The 18,217-nt window shown below is 47.8% G+C and overlaps 1 protein-coding gene across 2 annotated transcripts in view; it reads right to left on the bottom strand.

Moving 5' to 3' along the window:
* CANX (calnexin) overlaps positions 1 to 18,217 on the bottom strand; it is a 53,067-nt gene that overhangs the window by 11,366 nt on the left and 23,484 nt on the right. For both annotated transcript variants that reach the window (XM_088454749.1, XM_088454750.1), the window contains exons 4-8: positions 11,403 to 11,461; positions 9,996 to 10,137; positions 3,458 to 3,539; positions 2,781 to 2,973; positions 373 to 562 (exon numbers count right to left, since the gene is read on the bottom strand). In XM_088454749.1, the coding sequence (XP_088310875.1) occupies positions 373 to 562; positions 2,781 to 2,973; positions 3,458 to 3,539; positions 9,996 to 10,137; positions 11,403 to 11,461 (666 nt within the window). The remainder of the gene's footprint in view (positions 1 to 372; positions 563 to 2,780; positions 2,974 to 3,457; positions 3,540 to 9,995; positions 10,138 to 11,402; positions 11,462 to 18,217) is intronic.

Below are 18,217 nucleotides of genomic sequence, written 5' to 3'. Positions count from 1 at the left end.
GTGTCATACAGATGTGCAACACCAAAATCTCCCATCTTCAATGTGACGTTGTACTTCAAGATCTTACACTGAAGCATAGTGCTTCCCTTCCTCGTTACTAACAATCACGACAAGACTATCATGGCAAGTCTGGAAACACTTGGCTAAGCTGGAGAAAGGCTACAGACGAAAAGGTGTTTGACCTGCATCGAACACACAGCTGGCAGCTTTAGCCAAAGGGTGTAAAACGGCTGAGAATGACTAGGAAGAAAAGTGTATGAATACCACTGAAGTCAGTAAAAATGACAGAACTTTCACTTCAATACCTACATTATATAAAACATATCTTAGTACCTTATTGCATGCATCAACTCATGAACTGCAGTCACTTACCAGTCATCTGGCTTCACAGCATCAGGATCTGCAACTTTGGGTCTCTCGTCCCAGTCTTCAGGCTTCCTGTCCTCAGGGTCCTCAATCTCTTTGGGTGGGTTGACAGGGGGGTTTACATCTTCAAGCAGGTTTCCGCTGTTCACCACAGTTTGGTCAATCAGGACTTCAAATGAGTTGTCTGGATTCAAGACTGTATTGAAGAGGAGGACACTTTAGGGTCAAATTATACTACACAGCGGACAGTGCTTATTGATCCCATTGATAGCCCCCTAAATCAGTGCAGGATCAAGCAATCAACTCCAGAGAAAGACTGGCATTAATAAGCCAGCACAAAAAAGACTTGTAAGAAACTGTATTTGACGTCTTACATGTTACATGTAACTGGTTGAATACAAGAGTCCTCATTTCTAACAGTCTAGCATCTGATTAACCTGCAGATCTAATGAGTTCAATCCAGTTCATTATGTATAAAACCTCCACTGCCAAGGACAAGTGGGACTTTCCCAAGCACTGCAGTTTAAATGGGGGAGGAAAGGTCCTCCTTACAGTTATTGTCACTTGGACATGGAAATGGGTAGGGCTTGATGGTGTAATCACACCAGGAATGTGAGGTTATTGAACCCACTCTTCAGGGGAAATTCCACATGCCAAGAAATAGGGGAGAGAGAACAAGGTCCCTCTCCATCCTGACACCCACAGACTCCGGGAGTATGCTCGTTTGTAAGGTAAAGATGGGGGCTGTGGTTTGGGCTTATAGTCCTCTCTTTCAGATTGATGTGAGCCCTGATAAAGTTATTCTCTGGTGATGTGTGATCAGAGGAACAACCCAGCACTGCATAAATCATAATGAAATCCAAGGATGGGGAAATATTTCTATTGCCAGTCTCCAAAATAAAAACCATGAACAGACACGTTTTCATAGCTACGTATTGCAGTTATATGCAAAAATTGTGCAGTGATGGAAATCACACAGAATTTGGTTGTTCTAGTATGGGGGGTGGGGGAGAAGAATGTGCAACCCAGTTTTAATACAGTAATCTTACAATCCTTTAACTGGAGATCATCATTTACGTCCTCTTTGATTAATACTGTTCAACGTGTCTTACTTTTTAAAATAGCTTTTTTTTTTTTACGCATCAAATTTTTTTTAAAAGGTCTTCAATAAAATAACAAAAATGGGAGGGGGAGAATGGATGAACAGAAGGCAAAAAGGGGAAGGAAAGATGGGAGGGAAAACTTGATCTTACATCCATGCAAGACTTACTCACATGTTAGTGAGGTCATAACATTAATCAGCCGAAAACAATTACAAATAATGAATCAAAAAACAATAAAACGGCTAAACTCTAACAGATACACACAAACACACACAAGAGGACTAGCGGCACCTAGGGATAAATTAGAGAGGGCACTATAGTTATAACCCACACAGACATAGGTTGGGGGGCTTTGTGCGACAGCCAAGGGGACCAGGTGGAGGACAAGAGAGCAGCCTTGTTGTCAATTATACTAGAAATGAACTACATTTGGTGAGTAAACCAGATTGCTTCCACTATTGAATTTGAACAGAGGAGACTTCCAATTACATGCAATGGGGATGCGCATTCTTAAGTGCTAGGGCCCATTCCCTGGAAACACAGATCGGATAAACATAATAGGCAAATGGTCAATCCAATGAGATGGATGTGACCTTCCAAAGCTTTTTGTGTGGCCCCCAATCCCTTCCTGACAACTACAACTGTCAGCAAGAGCCGGCAGGTGCAGCAATAGACCAGCAATCATGTAGCTTCTGGCACTGAGAAGGGAGTACAAGAATGTTCTAAATGGACCTGTTTGAGCCTCTTGGAGGAATTTAATGGGGAGTGCCGCAGGGCATTGCTGCGCCATTTACTACTAGTAGTGCCAACATCACAGGTTTTCCCTCACAGCTCTAGAGGGTTGTTAGGGAAAACTTGCGATGACAGCGGGCGCGATGTGCTGTTTCACAATGGCACATTGCGTCGATGTCAGCAACTGAATTCCCCCACGATTCCTAACAATTTTCCTGGTATAGAAATAATAATTAAAACAAAATGAAACAAATAACCTCTTTCCTTTCCCTACAACTGCCCGAGACATGAAATATAGATTACTTTGCCAACATTTCAGAGTTTTCTGGGGTTGACCAAATATGTATAACTAACCATGAGATTTATGAAGAGAGTGGATTTGGTTTGTCCATTTTCCTGGAGCTAATGGATGTCCAATAAACCGCTATTCCTTACAGTGCTACCAACAAGTCCTTACAATTTGGGTAGGGTAAGAGTGACTAAAGTAAAGCACAAAACCATAATATGGGTTTGGTGATAAAGGTGTAAACCATCGGCCACCATGGAATATATCGCTGTAGCACATGGCGTAGCACTGACCTAGTGTGTAGAGGTGAGTTTTCTTGTCGGTGAAATACGATTTCAGATCGGCATCCGGCTTTTTCGCGTGTTTCTCCTCATACTCTCCAGTTTGGGGGTTTTTGTGACGGAAGATAAAGTGCAGTTTGTAATCTTCACCGCACTTATCAGGACCAAACATGATGGTGTAATGCGTCTTATCATGGAACTGATCCTGGAAGGAAAGAAAGATGTAAAGGCTGGGACACACTACTAAACGATGTCTAGTGTGTACCGACCTCATTAGCGATGGGACCCGGCATCGGCAAGTGCATACACACCTGCCGATGCCGGGAGCGACGGTGCGGGCCATGCTGCATTCGGCAGCATGGCTCCCGCTGACTATATGCACGCAGGTCAGATGGGCGATGCCGACGACGCATAGTCAGTGACATAGCAGGTACACACTGCACGATGTCTCATATCGTCTAGGGTGTACCCAGCATAACTCTTAACAGACTGGAGAGAATCACTGAATGGACATGTAGCAGGAGTCTAGAAGTACATCCCATCACACCATCACCAAATAAACCATTATGTAAGCAAGGCAAGACTCATAGCATTGTATCTTCATCTTTATAAGCAAATCATTTACTGGTGATAAATGTAATATTTAAGCCCAAGCTATAGTAATACAAAAGTATACAAAACCTACTTACCAGGTTCTGCTCGGAGGTCTTGGACAGCAGCTTCACGTAAGCTCCCCCGCACTCAATTCCACTCTGAAAATTTACCTCATACCTGAAAAAAAAAAAAAATACAAGGATTTGGTACCAAACCAAGCAGCTGATTAAGTATCAGTATCACAGGCAACCATGGGCATTGAGACAATTCCACCCCTGCATGGAAATCAGTTACTCCCAATGTTTAAGCCATCATACTAAATGTTTCTCATAGTCTCACTTCTCCCCACACTGCTGTCCAGAACCACCAGCCACCAGTCTGCAGGTGAACCCTCTTGTCCGTAAACGCCGCGCCATGCTTTGAAAACTGCTATGTAAATGTCATTTTCCAGAACTCGCATACATATTTTGGAAAGGCCCATTCTAATACGAGGAAATATTCAGTGATGTCCACTTTGAGCCACGAAAAAAATACTTGCCTTAGCCTCAAAACATTACATTCCTACTTTATAATTTTTATAATTATCAAAGCAGACTGTAAAACAAGAGATATGGTAAGAACTTACCTTTGTTATCTCTGTTTCTACGAAGTCCATAGGGTCCACAGGGTTGACCTTGGGGTATAGGTTGGGAACCAAATCCGGGCACCACGCAGTTAAAGCTTTTAGCTCCCAGGATGCACTTGGGTCCACTCTCCCTATAACCCCACCCCCAAGCCAGAGGCACCTCAGTTTGTAAGTAGCCAAAGGCCGGAGGAGGAGAAAAAAAGAGAGAGAAAACTGGAACACTCGATAACCATACTCACAGAAATGGGAGACGGAAAACCGGTGACCAGCCACACAGCCCATTTGAAGCCAGGTGCGTCAGGGCGGGCGCCCTGTGGACCCTATGGACTTCGTAGAAACAGAGATAAAGGCAAGTTCTTACCATATCTCTTGTTTTCTACTTCAGGGTCCATAGGGGGTCCACAGGGTTGACCTTGGGGATGTCCCAAAGCAGTTCAACCAAGGGAGGGGACGCTCCTGTGCTGAGAGGAGAATCCGCCGCCAAAAAGGAAGCATCCGGAGAGGCAAAGGAAACCAATGCCTAGAACCTTAAAAAGGTGTGGGCAGAAGACCACGTGGCCATCTAGCAAGGCAAAACAGCCAAGGCGCCACAGCGAGCCACCCACGAGGGTTACATGGGCCGAGAAAAAACAAGCATCAACAACAGAAAGGCCTACCCATGGGTAGGCCCCTGAAGAAGACATACGAGGCCGTCCAGCCAACATTTGGCCATAGGCCGGCCATCCTTTCCTGTTAAAACCAGAAATCTCAGACCACCAATAAGGAGTCCGATTTCCGTCAGGAACTTGAACGGATCACATAAATCCACAGAGGCCGGACCACAGTCAATGAGGCCACACCAGCCGATAAGACCGGGGACTGAATGGCCTCACCATAAGTTCCAGAATAATATGGAACCTAAAAATCACTAAGAAGAAACACAGGGTGAGAGCAACTCACACCCTGACAAGATGCCCTCCAGAAGAGGGAGCCACATGAGAACGCTCCCAATTCCGACACTCACCTGGGTGATATAAACTCCCTGAGAGAAAGAGAGAAAGCCAAAGCAATAGACCATGTAATGGCAATCACAACCAGCGGTTCCATTAACTTTCCCCGGAGTCAACGAAGAACCACTACTAACTCCCAAGGAGTCCCTAGGGAGGACAAATGGAGGCATAATCCAGAAAACACTCCAAAGGATGAACTGGATACCAGAGCGGAGCAATTCCATATCTTAATCATACTGACAGTGTAGAGATCCGCACTGTCAGGAAGGCCAGGCCGAGGGTGAAACCCAAGCCAGCCAGAAGGAATGCCAGAATATCTGGAAATCCTGGACACCAGAGGATCATATCGACAGGTATAATACCATAAGAATTATGGCTGCCACAGTTTGTGGTAGGTCCCAGCAAAAACTGATCCATGTGCTCTAATCATTCCAACGATGACAAAGCCAGGGAAGCCGTAAGACCACTGTAGGGACGCAGTCAAAGACAAACGACCCAGGTCCAAGACAAACCCCAGGACCCTGAGACAACAGGTCTGGGCAGTGAAGCATCAGGAATGGAGTATCGATGGAGAGACTCCGAAAAACCAAGTACCCCTGACATCTGGGGCAATCAGGAGCCACCAGCAGGAAAGCATCTCCGTCTCGATTGAAACACTTCCCTCGAGGAAGAATGGAGACCGGAGAACACAGGAACGCAAATTGGAAGAACTACTTCACCGACAAAGAGTCACTGAAGGTTGCTTCAGAATCCCCAGAGTTGGACTGTAACACCATAGTGTGATAGAGTCAGAAGGCCATGAGGGTCACCTCAGGAGGACCCCCCCCCCTGCTCACCAGGAGATGAAACCTCTCTTGGGGAAGAGACTAGTCCCCTGGATGCACGTCGTGACGGCTGAGGACTCCCGCTTACCAATGGAGAGCACCTGAAATGAACACTGTCGAGATGGTCGGGAGGAGACCCTCAGACAATGTCCGAATGTATGACATACCTGACATTGGCTTCCTTTTTAGCAATACTGTTCGTTGGGTGGCACTGTTCTGACCCTGTCGGACTGAACTTTTCAGGTTCACCGGGAAACAAGGGTTATGCCAGAGTGAAGGCCCAAGACAGGCTAAAGTTCCAACCAGTTAATTGACAGGGTGGAATCGACAGACATCCAACTGCACTGAAATGGATGCGAACCAGACACTGTCCTTAGCAAAGAATACCCTGGACGAGATGGCCATAGTCACCCGTAAAGGGACCGACTTGCCTCCGGGGAGAGCATCATCGTTTGAACAGTGATCAGACAGAAATAACTTGTTCCATCTGGAGATAAGCCAATTATGGAAAGGCCTGGAATGGAACTAAGCCCATTCCACCCTTCCAAAGGCAGACACTGAATAGTGGACCATGCATCCCAGAGTGTAAAGACATATGTCGACTGCGCAGACATCCATGTACTCCTAATGGAAGAGTGGAGATGCCGTCTTATGCCAGAAGAATTCTCAGATTCTGAGAATCCAGCAGGGCTCCTAGGTGAAGAATACCCAGAGAGGGATGCAGGGAGGACTTTTTCCCCATTGATTAAACGTCTGCAGTCAACCCCCCTGTCAGTCAGTCAGACCCGGCTGTAAAGTACCCCGGTGATCCTGCTAAGAGCAGGAGGCCATCCAGGTACAGGAGCATTGGGATATACTGAACAGAAGAACTGTCAGAAAATCCAAAACGCTGGTAAACCCCTGTGGGGCTGAGAGCAGTCCCAACAGGCAGAGCCCGAAAAATCGTAAGTGCTGTGATACAGCAAACCTCAGTCCATGCTGAGGTAAGGTCTCTGTAAGTACCCGTAGGCACGCGTCCTGTATATCCAGTGATACCATAAAGTCCCCAGGTTCCAAACATAGTATGATGGAGCATAGGGATTGCTTCCTGAGCCCAGGTAGCTTTAGGAACTGGTTCGGGGAATTGAGACAGAGAATAGGCCAAAGAGGACCATTCAGCCACCGCACCAGAAAGAAAGCAGAACAACCAGTCCCTCGCTGAGAAAGTGGGGATGGCCCAATTAGCTCCGCTTACCGCAACAACTGTATAGCTTTCTGGATTTGTAAGGCCCTGTTCCGAATAAGGGCCTGCGTACCATCACATGGAAATAGGCCGCCTGAGCAAAGAGAGTGCGTACCCTCCTACCCACGTAGCCGCGGCAACTAGACACTAGTACCGGGCAAACTGAGAAATCGCCATCTCCCAGTGGTAGGCCTGTCTCGTCAGGCTGACAATATATCCGTAGGTTCAGAAGCAGGATCGGCTGGCAGTCCAGGTCTGCTCGGAACTGGATATGTCGGCCCTTGTAAAGGCCGACAGTCTATGAAGAAACAGACCTTTAGGCTGACCCAGAGGACAAAAAGACTTAATAGTCTGAGGCCCCGTAGTGAGCATAGCTGACGGCGGGAAATTTGTACTGCCACTGTCAAGGTCAGGACCCAACAAGATATACCCTATAGATGGTATCTGCACCTCTGCATTCCCAGAGCGCAGCCATAGGGTATTACGGAGGATACCGTCGCAGCCGGAACTCTGAAAATTAGGAGCTGGTATCCAATATAGGCATGTCCACCTATGACAACTGCATATATTACGTGAGCAACCAAATACATTTGAACCCCAGACGTGTTGGAGGGGAAAAAACATTACAAATGCATCAGCTCAGTATGCAATAGTATTAACCAACCATGCTATCGCCATGGTAGGATGGGTAACAACCCCTGAAAGCGAGTATACTGATTTCAGGCAGAGTTACCACCTACGGATCAGAAGAATCCGACCACGCAGGAATGGGATGCGTAGTAACGTCTGTAATCCGACGAGTAACACGCCCATCCACCCCAGGAGGGGCTCATGATGACCCTCAGGGAATTTGGGACAGGAGACCAAACACTGTTGTAATACCTCATATCTGGCAACAGCCAGAGTCCCGCCATGCGATCCACCCGCTAGTCAGCAACAGGGACCCAAAAGGCACGTAATACTGAGGGTGTATGATACAGGTGCAGAATAGACCTGCTACCAGCCCTAAAACAGGGATAATAATACTTGAGATAGGCTTCCCCCCGTGTAAGAGGGAAAGAGCCCAAAACAGTATCCAGTTCACGGTAGAGCCAAGTGGGAAGTAAGCACAGGGCGTCAACCACGCCAATTTGCGTTTCATAGAAAAACGACATCCACCCAGGGTGGCTGTTGTGGTAATCCCTGCAAGGGGCATGACAGACTATTGTGGCACCAGGGGGAATTCATATACTCGAAAAACCCCTGTAGGGAGCGGTAGTCTGTGTCACAGGCGAAGAGTGCAAGAAACTGCGAGATACCCTGAGATGAAAAAGGGCAGTATGGTGAAGTAACCCCAAGTGAGGTACAACAATGGGGCCCGCCCGGCGATCCGCAATTAAGAGGATCCCGAGAAAACAAACCGCCCAAGGGGGTCGTGAAAGGGGCCGGCACCCGATGACGCCACATACAGAACCCTTTAAGAGTTAAATCCTCCGCACTAACACCTGCAGCACATGGCTTGCAGGATAGTAAAAATGGGTGCAGTATAACGCTCTATCTCCTGGTCAGACATATCTGACCAAGCCTTGTGATCAAGCAGCGCTATACTGGTCCTGACTGAAACTAAAAATTAGCTGCAGGGACCCATTTTCAGCGTATGCAACACACAGTTCCACTCAAAATATGGCAACGTGCAGCACGCAACAGTATGTGACAAACCTCACAAATATTAACAAGTATATAAATGTGAGGTCTCAGAACCACCCCAAGTACAGCTGTATTAGGGCAGATAAGGAAAGGGATAGATATACACTGACAGGTGAGAGAATAAAGTACAGTCAGCACTAGCATAAGTCACATACAATGCAGATATATACATATATACATAAACATGTCATATAATATACTGCACTATTACACTGCATGCAACTTACCCAGATTCAGTGTCTGGGAAGGCTACAGCGCTGTGTACACTGACCTGATGGTGAGGTACGCAGGGGGACTGGACCAACTGCCATCTCCAGAGATCTCTGCTGCACCACAGAGAAAATGGCCGCTGGAGACCTCAGAAGAAGCGTGGCCCGCGGAGGAAGCAGCTCAGCGACGCCAGACTATAGATACTGAAAGGCGCGCTGAGCTGAGGGGAGGAGCCGCTGTAACAGGGAAGGCTGTCTCCCCTGGCCGGCTATTAACCCCCGGGACGCCGGCTCCCTGCACCGAACACTAAGTCCCTGGTGGTCTAGTGGACACACGGGGTATGGGGGGCCCGCCGCCACTGCCGGCGCCTCCGGTCTGTCCCCAGAGACCGGAGGCACAGGACTGCATTTCAAATGCGCGGATTACCGCAAGCGGTGACCCGCGCCTTACCTGCTCCCCGTGGATCCGGCAGCAGTCCTGGGCGCCCGCAGAGTCCGGCTAGTACAGACTCTGGGGTCCCACTGAGATCCCCAGATCTGTACTGGCGTCTCAGCGCCAGCGGGGTGACGGAGCGGCAGCTTAGACGTCCTATGGACAGTCTGACGCTGCCGCTCTGAAGAATCCAAAGGAAAAATAAAAAACTCTGTCCTTTAGAAAAAATAAAGCTTAGGGGCTGCTAATCAGCTCCCCACTGCACTAAACGGTGACCCGATTCCGGCCGGGCACCAACTTAAACTGAGGTGCCTCTGGCTTGGGGGTGGGGTTATAGGGAGAGTGGACCCAAGTGCATCCTGGGAGCTAAAAGCTTTAACTGCGTGGTGCCCGGATTTGGTTCCCAACCTATACCCCAAGGTCAACCCTGTGGACCCCCTATGGACCCTGAAGTAGAAAGTGGAGAATTAAATATATTTGAAGACACTGATGTTCACATAAACACCAACATGGAAATCTAATCTATATAAAAGAGCTGCACTGATATCAATGCAGAAGGTGGAACCACAGAGCTCATTTAACTTTGATATAGTCCTTAATACAATCATCCCTCACAAGGGACAACAAGAGCTCACTTTTACTTACTGCACAATTAAAGGTTTCTTATCGAAGACGAATGGCCTCTTAAGCTTGCAGCCAATGGCATGGTGCTTGGCGCGTGACATCAGCACAAGTCCTGTGTCCCCAGGGAGTTTGGTCTCTTTCATCTCGGCCACTTCCCATTTGCCTGGAGAAAAACACCAGAGACCAAGAATGACTTTGGCCTTTTGCATTGTCCACAAAAGTAACACGATACCTTTAGGACCTAGTCATGCTTTCCACCTGAAGAGTACTATTTGTTTCATACAATTTAAAAATGGAGGTTTAACAGTTTATTCCACAATATGTAAAGACAGAATAAAACGACACCAAGACACATTCAAAACAGCCCCTCGGGGTACTTTATCAGAGCACTATCTGTGAACTAGTCCACTACTCGGGCACATGGCTGATTGAACAATAATATACAGCAGGTAGTTTAATCTAACAATTTTCATGGTATCTTGGCACAAATTTAATTTACCGACACTTACTGGTGTCCCGAGATCTGACTAAGGATTAGAACTCAGTTCCAAACAAGCAAGAAACATGTTTTGCTGCTTAAGGAAGAGGCTGGCCATACACACTTACATCCAGTAGAAGGTAAATGCTGAAACTACTGTCACATGAATGTAAGTGCTGTGTGTCAATGGGGATCAGTATATACCATTTTCAGTTTGTATGAAAGGTCTGTAATCGTGACTGCTAGACTAAATGATGTGGGTTAGGTGTTTGTTCTCAAACGACACCAATTCAATCTACAGTTCTTATATGCGGTGTATAGGGATTTGTCTTTTATTGTAGTGATCACTGATCCCATCACCTAAAGTGAATAAAGGAGCCCTGTGATCTGTTGAGAACATAATACACCAAAGCGCACAGGACATATGAAGGAGCGCTGAATCGGAAGCTTCAAAAGAGATTTTGCACACAGAGGGCCTCATTAATAGACAAGTTATATAATTCACAAGTGATAGAACTCGTTGTGTATGATAATGGTGTTCCAGCCAATCAGCTCCCTACTGTCACCAGTTTGAAAAATGACAGTTGGGAGCCGATTGGCTGGAGCACCATTTATCAAACGCAACAAGCTTTATCACTAGTTGTGGAGGATGAAACGCGTTGATAAATGAGGCCCAGAATGGGATCAAGTTGAGATATTAGAGAATGCCATTCATCGGTTTCCCATTTAATTCTTTGTTAAAATCCATTACTCACAGATTGCGTACCAAGTTACTGGGGATACTGTGAGGTTGCTAACGTTAACCCTTCACTTGCATAGGTATTGAAGGGGTTTTAGATTTGTGTGTTAAATCCATATGCTTTAGAGAGGACGTGATCGGTACATAGAAAGTGGTCACTGATTTCAGCACAGAAAGTGCAGATAATGTGAGACCGTGAATCAGTTCCTACCATCATATTTGGCAATCTCATCATCGGTGTCATCTTTCTTAGCCTTGGAGATAACCCACCTACAAAAGATTGTGCGCTGTTAGTCTGGCAGCACATACATCCAACTATTTATTGCAAATCAATAGCTTATTTAGAGAGTTTAAACCCTGTAAATAGAGAGTAACCAGCAACTTACAGCACTGTGCACCAAGTGCTGCAGAGAAGGACAAGAGAAGAGAGGCATATTTCTACAGGTAAAGAGAGATACTGTTCATTTGTATGCTACATTTAGGGCCATATCCAATTAGACCCAAAAACGGTAAGTTTTCGCACGTGCGATCTTCTCGCACCCTTTGCCTGAATGTGCCACTTTTCGCCGCTATCAAGTGTGCCGGTATTTCACACAATCCTATTCCAAAGAAACCCGAAAAAATCTCAGTGTGTTACATGCGAAAAGTGCAGGTGACATTGGGGAAATCTGCCTGTACCCCCAAATAAGTCAAACTAAGATAAGGTAATAGTGTATTAGTGACCATGACTATAAGCAAAGGAAATTGTCAACTTAAATTGTGACAAATCGCTATTATATGCATTTTTCTGTAACAATGGCAAAATGATAGAACGTTTTTTTTTTTTTTTTTACATATTATATATATTTTTATGTATATTAAAATGGGTGCAAGTATATTTTTGCGTCATAAAAGTACACTTTTAAAAAATGTTAATACACCTGCTGCAGCCACCTGCAATGTTTAAAACACATTTCCCATCCATACAGCCCCCAAAATGCCAGACTCACTACTTTAAACCCATTTTCCATCACTTTTTTTCACCCCAAAATTCACATTATTATCGGGCAAATTAAGCTACATTTTTAGCCAAAAAAATAGGGATTTTGCTAAAAAATTTTCACCTGCTCTGAGATGGTGAATAAATTTACACGGTTTTTGTCTATGGAGATTTCGCAGGTGTGAAAAGTACGGCAATTGGATAGCGTGATACGCATTTTGCGCGAAAAGTACGGACGTGAGAACTTATAGCAAAAACAAGAGATATGGTAAGAACTTACCTTTGTTATCTCTGTTTCTACGAAGTCCATAGGGTCCACAGGGTTGACCTTGGGGTATAGGTTGGGAACCAAATCCGGGCACCACGCAGTTAAAGCTTTTAGCTCCCAGGATGCACTGGGTCCACTCTCCCTATAACCCCACCCCCAAGCCAGAGGCACCTCAGTTTGTAAGTAGCCAAAGGCCGGAGGAGGAGAGAAAAAGAGAGAGAAAACTGGAACACTCAATAACCATACTCACCGAAATGGGAGACGGAAAACCGGTGACCAGCCACACAGCCCATATGAAGCCAGGTGCGTCAGGGCGGGCGCCCTGTGGACCCTATGGACTTCGTAGAAACAGAGATAACAAAGGTAAGTTCTTACCATATCTCTTGTTTTCTACTTCAGGGTCCATAGGGGGTCCACAGGGTTGACCTTGGGGATGTCCCAAAGCAGTTCAACCAAGGGTGGGGACGCTCCTGTGCTGAGAGGAGAATCCGTCGCCAAAAAGGAAGCATCCTGAGAGGCAAAGGAAACCAATGCCTAGAACCTTAAAAAGGTGTGGACAGAAGACCACGTGGCCACCTAGTAAGGCAAAACAGCCGAGGCGCCACAGCGAGCCGCACACGAGGGTCACATGGCCCGAGAAAAAACAAGCATCAACAACAGGAAGGCCTACCCATGGGTAGGCCCCTGAGGAAGACCTACGAGGCCATCCAAGTCAACATTTGGTTATAGGCCGGCCATCCTTTCCTGTGAAAACCAGAAATCTCAGACCACCAATAAGGAGTCCGATTTCCGTAAGGAACCTGAACGGATCACATAAATCCAAAGAGGCCAGACCACAGTCAATGAGGCCACACCAGCCGAGAGGACTGGGGACAGAACGGCCGTACCATAAGTTCCAGAATAATATGGAACCTGAAAACCACTAAGAAGAAACACAGGGCGAGAGCAACTCCCACCCTGACATGATGCCCTCCAGAAGAGGGAGCCACATGAGAACGCTCCCAATTCAGACACTCTCCTGGTTGATATAAACACCCTGAGAGAAAGAGAGAGCCTAAGCAATAGACCATGTAATGGCTATCACAACCAGCGGTTCCATTGACTGTCCCCGGAGGTAACGAAGAACCACTACTTACTCCCAAGGAGTCCCTAGGGAGGACAAATGGAGGCATAATCAAGAAAACACTCCAAAGGATGAACTGGATACCAGAGTGAAGCAATTCCATATCTTAACCATACTGACAGTGTAGAGATCCGCACTGTCAGGAAGACCAGGCCAAGTGTGAAACCCAAGCCAGCCGGAAGGAATGCCAGAATATCTGGAAATCCTGGACACCGGAGGATTGTATCGACAGGTACAATACCATAAGATTTATGGCTGCCACAGTTTGTGGTAGGTCCCAGCAAAAGCTGATCCATGTGCTCTAATCATTCCAACGATGACAAAGCCAGGGAAGCCGTAAGACCACTGTAAGGACACAGTCAAAGACAAACGACCCAGGTCCAAGGCAAAACCAAGGACCCTGAGACAACAGGTCCGGGCAGTGAAGCATCAGGGATGGAGTATCGATGTAGAGACTCCGAAGATCCAAGTACCCCTGACATCTGGGGCAATCAGGAGCCACCAGCAGGAAAGCATCTCCGTCTCGATTGAAAACACTTCCAAAGACCTCGAGGAAGAAGGGAGACCGGAGAACACAGGTACACAAAGTGGAAGGACCACTTCACCGACAAAGAGTCGCTGAAGTTTGCTTCAGAATCCCCAGAGCTGAACTGTAACACCATAGTGTGATAAAGTCAGAAGGCCATGAGGGTCACCTCAGGGGGGCCCCCCCTGCTCACCAGGAGATGAAACCTCTCTTGGGGAAGAGACTAGTCCCCGGGATGCACGTCGTGACGGCTGAGGACTCCCGCTTCCCAATGGAGAGCTCCTGAAATGAACGCTGCCGAGATGGTCGGGAGGAGACCCTCGGACTATGTCCGAATATGTGACATACCTGTCATTGCCACCCAACGAACAGTGTTGCTAAAAAGGAAGCCACTGTCCTGACCCTGTCGGACTGAACCTTTTCAGGTTCACCGGGAAACAAGAGTTATGCCAGAGTAAGTTAATTGACAGGGTGGAATCGACAGACGTCCAACTGCACTGAAAAGGATTCGGTCCAGACACTGTCCCTAGCAAAGAAAACCCTGGACGAGATGGCCATAGCCACCCGGACAGGGACCGACTTGCCTCCGGAGAGAGCATCATCGTTTGAACAGTTATCCGACAGAAAAAACTCATTCCATCTGGAGATGAGCCAATTATGGAAAGGCCTGGAATGGAACTGAGCCCATTCCACCATGCATCCCAGAGTGTAAAGACATCTGTCGACTGCGCAGACAACCATGTACTCCTAATGGAAGAGAGGAGATTCCGTCTTACGCCAGAAGAATTCTCAGATTCTGAGAATCCAGCAGGGATCCTAGATGAAGAATACCCAGAGAGGGATGCAGGGAGGACTTTTTCCCCGTTGATTAAACGTCTGCACCCTGAAGAAGCCACAGTCATCCTGACCTGGCCGTAAAGTACCCCGGTGATCCCGCTAAGAGCAGGAGGCCGTCCAGGTACAGGAGCATTGGGATATACTGAACAGAAGAACTGACAGAAAATCCAAAACGCTGGTAAACCCCTGTGGGGCTGAGGACAGTCCCAACAGGCAGAGCCCGAAAAATTGTAAGTGTTGCTGTGATACAGCAAACCTCAGCCCATGCTGAGGAAAGGTCTCTGTAAGTACCCGTAGGCACGCGTCCTGTATATCCATTGATACCCTAAAGTCCCCAGGTTCCAAACATCGTATGATGGAGCATAGGGATTTCCTCCTGAGCCCAGGTAGCTTTAGGAACTGGTTCAGGGAATTGAGACAGAGAACAGGCCAAAGAGGACCATTCAGCCACCGCACCAGAAAGAAAACAGAACAACCAGTCCCTCACTGAGATAGTGGGGATGGCCCAATTAGCTCCGCTTACCGCAACAACTGCATAGCTTTCTGGATCTGTAAGGCCCTTGTAAAGAGGGCGTACCCTCCTACCCACGTAGCCGCGGCAACTTGACACTAATACCGGGCGAACTGAGAAAATCGGTATCTCCCAGTTGTAGGCCTGTCCCGTCAGACTGAAGAGATATCCGTAGGTTCAGAAGCAGGATCGGCTGGCAGTCCAGGCCTGCTCGGTACTGGATATGTCGGCCCTTGTAGATGCCGACAGTCTACGAAGAAACAGACCTTTAGGCTGACCCAGAGGACAAAAAGACTTAACAGACTTAGTCTGAGGCCTTGTAGTGTGCATAGCTGAAAACGGTAAACTTGTCGTTAGTAATACTGCCAATGTTACTACAATCTTGTCAAGGTCAGGACCAAACAATATCAACCCTAAAGATGGTATCTGCACCTCTGCATTCTCAGAGCGCAGCCATAGGGTATTACGGAGGATACAGTCGCAGCCGGAACTCTGAAAGTTAGGAGACTGGTATCCAATATAGGCATGTCCACCTATGACAACTGCATATATTACCTGAGCGACCAAATACATTTGAACCCCCGACGTGTTGGAGGGGAAAAAACGTTACAAATGCATCAACCCAATATGCAATAGTATTAACCAACCATGCTATAGCCATGGTAGGATGGGTAACAACTCCTGAAAGCAAGTATACTGATTTCAGGCAGAGTTACCACCTACGGATCCGAAGAATCCGACCACGCAGGAATGGGAGGCGTAGTAACGTCTGTAATCAGACGAGTAACACGCCCATCCCCCCCAGGAGGGGCTCGTGATGACCCTCAGGGAATTTGGGACAGGAGGCCAAACACTGTTGTAACACCTCCTATCTGGCAACAGCCAGAGTCCCGCTATGCGATCCACCCGCTAGTCAGCAACAGGTAACCCGAAGGCACGCAATACTGAGGGTGTATGATACAGGTGCAGGTCAACATTCACTCTAACCAGAATGGACCTGCTACCAGCCCTAAAGCAGGGATAATAATACCTGAAATAGGCTTCCCCCCGTGTAAGAGGGAAAGAGCCCCGAACAGTACCCAGTTCACGGCAGAGCCAACTGGGAAGTAACCACAGGGCGTCAACCACGCCAATTAGCGTTTCGTAGAAAACGACATCCACCCAGGGTGGCTGTTGTGGTAATCCCTGCAAGGGGAATGACAGACTATTGTGGCACCAGGGGGAATTCATATACTGCGAAAAACCCCTGCAGGGAGCGGTAGTCTGTGTCACAGGGGAAGAGTGCAAGAAGCTGCGAGATACCCTGAGATGAAAAGGGCAGTATGGTGAAGTAACCCCAAGTGAGGTACAACAATGGGGCCCGCCCGGCGATCCGCAATTGAGAGGATCCCGAGAAAACAAACCGCCCAAGGGGGTCGTGAAAGAGGCCGGCACCAGATGACGCCACATACAGAACCCTTTATGAGTCAAATCCTCCGCACTAACACCTGCAGCACATGGCTTGCAGGATAGTAAAAATGGGTGCAGTATAACGCTCTATCTCCTGGTCAGACATATCTGACCAATCTTGGCGGAAATATTAAGCAGCACTATACTGGTCCTGACTGATGCCAAAAATTAGCTGCAGGGACCCATTTTCAGCGTATGCAACACACAGTTCCATCTAAAATATGGCAACGTGCAGCACGCAACAGTATGTGACAAACCACACAAATATTAACAAGTATATAAATGTGAGGTCTCAGAACCACCCTAAGTACAGCTGTATTAGGGCAGATAAAGAAAAGGGATAGATATACACTGACAGGTGAGAGAATAAAGTACAGTCAGCACTAGCATAAGTCACATACAATGCAGATATATACATATATACATAAACATGTCATATAATATACTGCACTATTACACTGCATTCAACTGCCCAGATTCAGTGTCTGGGAAGGCTACAGCGCTGTGTACACTGACCTGATGGTGAGGTACGCAGGGGGACTGGACTCACTGCCATCCTGAGAGATTTCTGCTGCACCACAGAGATAAAATGGCCGCTGGAGACCTCAGAGGAAGCGTGGCCCGCGGAGGAAGCAGCTCAGCGACGCCAGACTATGGATACTGAAAGGCGCGCTGAGCTGAGGGGAGGAGCCGCTGTAACAGGGAAGGCTGCCTCCCCTGGCCGGCTATTAACCTCCCGGGACGCCGGCTCCCTGCACCGATCGTTAAGTCCCTGGTGGTCTAGTGGACACACGGGGTATGGGGGGCCCGCCGCCACTGCCGGCGCCTCCGGTCTGTCCCCTGAGACCGGAGGCACAGGACTGCATTTGAAATGCGCGGATCACCGCAAGCGGTGATCCGCGACCTTACCTGCTCCCCGTGGATCCGGCAGCAGTCCTGGGCGCCCGCAGAGTCCGGCTAGTACAGACTCTGGGGTCCCGCTGAGATCCCCAGATCTGTACTGGCGTCTCAGCGCCAGCGGGGTGACGGAGCGGCAGCTTAGACGTCCTATGGACAGTCCGACGCTGCCGCTCTGAAGAGTCCAAAGTCCATGAAAAAACTTTGTCCCTATAAAAATAAAATAAGCTTAGGGGCTGCTAATCAGCTCCCCCTGCGCTAACGGTGACCCGACTCCGGCCGGGCACCAACTTAAACTGAGGTGCCTCTGGCTTGGGGGTGGGGTTATAGGGAGAGTGAACCCAGTGCATCCTGGGAGCTAAAAGCTTTAACTGCGTGGTGCCCGGATTTGGTTCCCAACCTATACCCCAAGGTCAACCCTGTGGACCCCCTATGG

This window comes from Taudactylus pleione, unplaced genomic scaffold, assembly GCF_031769625.1.
Source record: "Taudactylus pleione unplaced genomic scaffold, aTauple2 ptg000629l, whole genome shotgun sequence".
NCBI lineage: Eukaryota > Metazoa > Chordata > Amphibia > Anura > Myobatrachidae > Taudactylus > Taudactylus pleione.
The sequence above is the reverse complement of the archived record's forward strand: the minus strand, read 5'-3'. Positions and strand labels throughout refer to the sequence as shown.